General features: G+C 51.5%; 1 protein-coding gene across 3 annotated transcripts; it reads left to right on the top strand.

Annotated features, from left to right (window-relative positions):
* Positions 1 to 413: 413 nt before the first annotated feature.
* On the top strand, positions 414 to 5939 carry CRNN (cornulin). 3 transcript variants are annotated; one of them, XM_081489171.1, is made up of 3 exons: positions 414 to 495; positions 2701 to 2847; positions 3954 to 5939. In XM_081489171.1, the coding sequence occupies exons 2-3, from the start codon at positions 2710 to 2712 to the stop codon at positions 5586 to 5588; spliced, it is 1773 nt and encodes a 590-aa protein (XP_081345297.1). In that variant the 5' UTR covers positions 414 to 495; positions 2701 to 2709; the 3' UTR covers positions 5589 to 5939. The 3 variants fall into 3 exon arrangements, with proteins under 3 accessions (XP_081345297.1, XP_081345296.1, XP_081345295.1); XM_081489170.1 differs by having other exon boundaries at positions 443 to 495; positions 2698 to 2847; XM_081489169.1 differs by having other exon boundaries at positions 449 to 495; positions 2674 to 2847.
* The last annotated feature ends 235 nt before the right edge of the window (positions 5940 to 6174 follow it).

Here is a 6174-nt window from a genome sequence, read left to right on the forward strand (position 1 = left end):
TAAGGAATGGCAACATCATCAGAAAAACATGTGTAGCCTCACAAAGTGACTGCTTTGAAAAGGATAACCCTTAGTAGATGGCTATGTTCATGAATGTTTGTATTTAAAAAAAAAAGAAGGGGGGAAGTGCATGACTGGGCAGTCACACCAAGAGGAAGAATGCTTACCAGGAACCCCTACCTGTGCCAAGACCATCACATTGGAAAGGTGATGCTCTGTCATGAGGAGATAGACCCAGGAAGAGATGAGGGCTGGAAAGAGGACACCAAATGTGGTAGGAGGGGCCTGCTAATTAGACCAGTAGGTGAAACAGACAAGGAGGGAGGTGAGGCTGGGCTGGATGAGCTTGGATGAATCAAGCCTTCCCATGGGGCGAAGACATCCTGTCTAAAACACGAGCCTTGTTTAAATCCCTTATAAAAGGTTTCCATCCCACTCACCTGGTACTCCACAGACCGCAAAACAGCCACTTGCTTCATCCTGCCTGTGCATTAGGTAAGTCCCCTCCTGAGGAACCTTTTTCTCACCCTTACCTGTGCATGAGATAAGTCCCCTCTTGAGGAACCTCTTTCTCCCTCTCAGTGTCTTGGTGATCTGAGCTCATAAAACCAGGGCTACCAGGTAGGGTCTTGTAGGGCTATCAGTGGTGGCTGTGGGCAGAAAGTGTCTGCTCTGATGGGCCTTGGGCAAACCAGGTGTTTTCCCAAAGCACCTACACTCTCTCCTCCTCCCCTGCGGCTGCCCTGGAAGCAGCTCCTCTCGCTGAGAGTCTGTGTTGGCATTAGTGACAGAGCCACCCACGTGCCTTCCTAGATCAGCTAAAGTCTCTGGTTTTTAAGGTTCTGGAAGCCTCACTGCAGTGCTCAGAGTCTGTGCCACCAAGTGACTTCTGCCAAACCCAATAATGGGGTTGAGCCTTCTCGTGGAGGGAGAGGCTTCCATGGCAGCCCTCCCCTACCCCAGGGCCATATGTAGGCAAGATGAGTTCATGAATTTTTTTTTTTTTGAGACGTCATTGTGAATATTATTTATTTATTTATTTGGCTGCACCAGGTCTTAGTTGCAGCAGGAAAACTTAGTTGCAGCTTGTGGGATCTAGTCTTCTGACCAGGGATTGAAACTGGGACCCCTGCAATGGGAGCATGGAGTCTTAACCACTGGACCACCAGGAAAGTCATGAGTCTGCACATTTATTCTAAGGGATTTGAAATGTAACTAAAAGGTTATCTTATTATCTGTACAGTTCAAAGGTCAGTGGCCTCCGTCTTCAACAAGAATTTATTTAAAAAAAAAAAGATCTTTTCACTTCTCTGTTGAGGTGCAATAGTCTGAGTTTTGACCTACACAAGAAAGTAAGGTCTGCTCGTGATTTTTGGCTACTAGATGGTAGCAAGGACACCCCTTGAAGAGCTCCCCCGGGGTCTGTAACTTTCCATGTAATCTGCTTCCTCCAGCACTGAGTCCCCTTCCCTCCTTTACTCACTTAGTTCTCTAATCACGCCTTTCTCTCCCCCACGGCCTTCTCCTTCCCTTCTCCACGGTACTCTCTCCCCTGGTTTTCCAGCTTCTGTAGCTTTCCATTCCTCACAATTCCCGCTTGCATCTGAAGCTCACCATGTGTGATGGTCATCTCTTTTGGGCTCTCCAAGGCTTCTGCTAAATGCATCTCCAGGTTTCTTTGCCTCTTGCCCATCCACCAAATCCAGAAACCAAGGAAACTCTCCCTTCAGTTCCTCACAGCCACCAGGGCCGTGGAGGAGTCACACAGCTATGGGCAGCTGACTTCCTCCCGGGTCCCAGCACTGAGGACAGAGGTCACATTCAGAGAAGCATGGACTCTCAGAATTGGAAGGCCTCCAACCCAGGAAGGCGCCAGCTCCACAGTATTCCCGGCAGCTGGTAGCCTGGCTTCTCCATGAACACATTCCAAAAAGGAAGCCAGAAAAGGCAGAGTTGAGCCTTGGGGTTCCTGCTTGGCCCCCAACAGAGGCAGAAGTTGACCCATATATGTACTTACTGCCTGTGGGTGTTCCCAGCAGGACCCTAATACCTGTGATAGCAACAGCATTGCCCTGTCCATGGGGTACAGTCTAAAAGGCTCACTGCATTTGGCTTCTAGGATTTCTTGGTTCCTTATAATCTGTGTGGCCTTGGGCAAATGACCTAACTTCTCTGAGCCTGTTTCTTCACATACAGGTGAAGAAAAAAAGTGGAGATAATCAGGCTTACAGGAGATGATGCCTCTGAAAGTGCCTGGTGAGCAGAAGAGTGTACATAGATGTACACAAATTATATGTGGGTATAATAACCTGCTAATGATATTTAATAGCTAGCACTTAGTCTTTCCAGCATCTGCCAAGTGTTTTATATGAAAAATCTCTAAATCTTCACAATAATCGTATAAAATAAATACTAGTACTGCCTTCATTTCACAGTGAGTAAACGGAGGCATGGAGAGGCAAAGCAACCCGCCCCAGCTCACCTGACAGGGAGGCAGTGGGGCTGCATCTAAACCACACTTGCTCCTCCTCCCGGTTGGTAAAACGCGTTATGTAGGCAATGCCAAGGAAGACACATCAGAAAGGCCCAAAGCACAGCTGACTAGGCAAAGAAAGGACTTAGAAGCAAGAGTGCTCTCTAGGAAACAGCTAGGTTGCTTACGGAGCCCCCAAGCGGGGGCTTTTCCTCTTTCCTCAGCAGGACTCGAAGATGCCGCAGTTACTGCGAAACATTAATGGGATCATCGAAGCCTTCAGGCGCTATGCCAGGATGGAGGGTGACTGCGCAGTGCTGGAAAGAGGGGAGCTGAAAAGGCTCCTGGAGAAAGAGTTCGCTGACGTCATCGTGGTACGAGACGCCCGGTTCGGGGGTGGGGGGAGCAGGAGGGAAGAGAGAATGACCATATTTGCCTTGGGATTCTAAGCCTGCAGCCACTACACCCAGGCCTGCCAGTCCTAACGGAGGCTGTGCAGCAGAAAAAGCAGGGGAGGGAGCAGGGATGGTCGCGGGCCTGGTCCTTAAGGAAAATACCTTGACTTCAATTAATTCTAATTTGGAGATAGAGTAAGAGGACACTAAAGGGACAGCTCAGAGAGGAACGGAGCCTTTGACTATTCTAGAAATGGCAATAGTTACTTTCTGCTGCTTCTTAAATCTGATATGGCAGCCACTTCTACGTCTACCGGAAGTGTGATCATCAGTAATGAGCATTCACGAGAAGCATGGCTTTGTGCTTGGCTGGAAGCAGTTACTCCAAGATATTAGCTGAGAGGTCGCATCAGAAGTGAGGTGTAGCAGCTAGGGGAGACTCCGGGAGCCCCTCCCTGCAAGACAGCCCCAGGGCCCTGATGCACTTCCCCGTCTCTCCCTGCCCTTGGTGTACAGCTAAAGCAACCAGGATGGTGAAAGTCCTAGGGGCAGGAAGGTGTGGGCACAGCAGGGTGCTGCTTCTGCACGCTAAGGGTAACCCACCAGACGCCCCAACTTGGCAAAACACCTGAGCCCCTCAGTGAGGACCTCACAGAATTCCCACGGGGCCATCTTCCTGCTGAGCTTCTCTTGGTGTTGGGCTTGCTGGAGAAAATACCACCTCCATGCCAGGGTCCAGGGGCTGAGGACAGCCTGAAGAATCACTACAAGCTCAGTCATTTAGTCATTCTTCATTAAATCTTTATCCAGTTCTCCTGTAGACCAGAAACTGGGCCCAACACAGGATACAAAACAAAGCATGCTTCCTTCCCTTGAGGGAGAGAGGCTGGACTAAATGAGAGTGATTTTGTGTTAGTGCTTCTGTGGTAGCAGTGTGTGTGTGTGTGCACGTGCACGTGCAGTGTGGGGGTGCCAAGCAGTTGGGCCCCCAGGCCCAGGGGTGGGATGCCTGGAAGCTTAGCTGACTGGCTTGACCTCGTCATCCTCAGAGGAGGAGTACTGACATAGCCTCATCTTCTCCACAGAAACCCCATGATCCAGCCACTGTGGATGAAGTCCTGCACCTGCTGGACGAAGATGACACAGGGACAGTGGAATTCAAGGAATTCTTAGTCTTGGTGTTCAAAGTCGCCCAGGCCTGTTTCGAGACACTGAGTGAGGGTCCTGAGGGAGTGTGTGGATCTCAGGAGTCTGGCCGTGATGCCCCTGCAGCCACCCAAGAGCCAAGGGAAGGACAGAGAAGCAGCACTGCAGTGGGAAGGCCCGGGAACAGACAAGGCCCTGCAGGGAGCAGCGACGCACAGAGTGAGCAGGCTTCTGGGGGGCCAGGAGGGCCTGGGCCTCAGACCCAGGCTCAGGACATCAGCTCTGCTCAGGCCATTCACCAGGACAGGCAGTCTGAGTCCCAGAGACAGGAGGGAGTGATCAAGTCTACACAAGCAAGGGGTCATGTGGAGCAGGCCCAGAGAATGCAAGAAGACAAGAGTCCTCAGTCCAGAGAGAGGGAGACAGAGAGACAGCCACAGGCCAGGGAACAGGACAGAGCCCACCAGACAAGTGAGACGGTCACTGGAACCATAACTCAGACCCAGACAAGTGCCACTCAGGCAGTGGAGCAGGACAGGAGCCATCAGACAGGAAGCGCCAGCACCCAAACACAGGAGTCCACCAGAGGGACTGAGACCCACAGTCAAGCTGGGAGGCAGACAAGCCAAGTGGTGACAGGAGGACACATTCAGGCAGAGACAAGGTCACAAACCCAGACAGTGGAACAAAATAGGAGCCATCAGACCGGAGGCACCAGCACCCAGCCACGAGAGTCCACCAGAGGGACTGAGACCCACAGTCAAGCTGGGAGGCAGACAAGCCAAGTGGTGACAGGAGGACACATTCAGGCAGAGACAAGGTCACAAACCCAGACAGTGGAACAAAATAGGAGCCATCAGACCGGAAGCACCAGCACCCAGCCACGAGAATCCACCAGAGGGACTGAGACCCACAGTCAAGATGGGAGGCAGACAAGCCAAGTGGTGACAGGAGGACACATTCAGACACAGACAAGGTCACAAACCCAGACACACACTCATACCGCAGAGCAGGACAGGAGCCATCAGAGAGGAAACACTAGCATCCAGTCACAGGAGTCTGTCAGAGGCACTGAGCTCCACCATCAAGACAGGTATCAGTCGAGACAGGTTGTGACAGGAGGACACATTCAGACACAGGGAGGTGCCCCCCAGGCCATGGAACAGGACAAGGGCCAGATTACAAGCCACACTGGGGCAGGAGAACAGGGCCAGACCCAGAGGCAGTCAGGCAGTGGTCAAAGACAGACACAGGTGGGCAACTGCGAGGCAGGAGAGACAGTGCTGGGAGGACAGGCCCAGACCGGGGTGAGCACTGTGACGGGCAGACAGGACAGAAGCAGTACTCACCCACCGTGCAGTGTGACAGGAGGTCAGGGAGAAAGAGACCCCACCGTGGTTCATCAGGAGTGGGTTGATGACCACACGAGGGAGACAGTGATCCGAAGGCAGGACCAGGGCAGCCTGCACACTAGTGTCCCTTCAGCACAAGGCCAGGAGGCAGCCCAGCCAGAAGGGAAGCGAGGCCTCACAGCCAGGGGACTGTATTCCTATTTCAAAAGCAGCAAGCCATGAGTGGCCCAGCCCTGGACTCCGGTGCCCGGCACAGAGAAGAGCAGAGGGCAGGTGGCTTGCTGTGCCCTGGCCAGTCCGGTTAGCAAGCGCCTGAACATTAGCTCTTCATCATGGTACTTTGCTGTTAGTTCTTTCTCAGTGAGGCCATTTCTGCAAGGTGATTGCTATCCTAAAATTTTCTCTTTAACCTGCTTTGCTGAGCAGACCCTCTCAGGGGCAAGAAGACATGGAACAACTCATCCTTTTGTGCCACGTTTTCCTTAGCTTGTGGGGGGTTTCAGTTACTTTTATTTCTGCTGTCTGTCCATTGCCTCATCTATCCTAATGCATCAATAAAAGCTTCCTAAGCAACTGGGCTTCATGTTCCATTCAATTACTATTAACATGATGGGCTAAAGACTACAGGGCTTTGATGACAGGACTTTGGTGATGAACGGGACATGGTCCCTACCCTTGTAAAATATCTTGTTGAGAAGACACTGTGCAAGATTCCACAAGTTATGCACCCACTATGGAAAAGAGTATGGAGATTCCTTAAAAAAAACTAAAAATAGATTTACCATATGATCCAGCAATCCCACTCCTG

Source organism: Giraffa tippelskirchi, chromosome 5 (genome assembly GCF_054371585.1).
Source record: "Giraffa tippelskirchi isolate mGirTip1 chromosome 5, T2T-mGirTip1v1.2.pri, whole genome shotgun sequence".
In the NCBI taxonomy this organism is placed as follows: Eukaryota; Metazoa; Chordata; class Mammalia; order Artiodactyla; family Giraffidae; genus Giraffa; species Giraffa tippelskirchi.

Coding starts and splice junctions, on each gene's coding strand:
- CRNN (XM_081489171.1), top strand. CDS start 2,710: ATGCCGCAGTTACTGCGAAACATTAATGGGATCATCGAAGCCTTCAGG. Junction 2,848..3,953: donor AGTTCGCTGACGTCATCGTG/GTACGAGACGCC, acceptor TCTTCTCCACAG/AAACCCCATGATCCAGCCAC.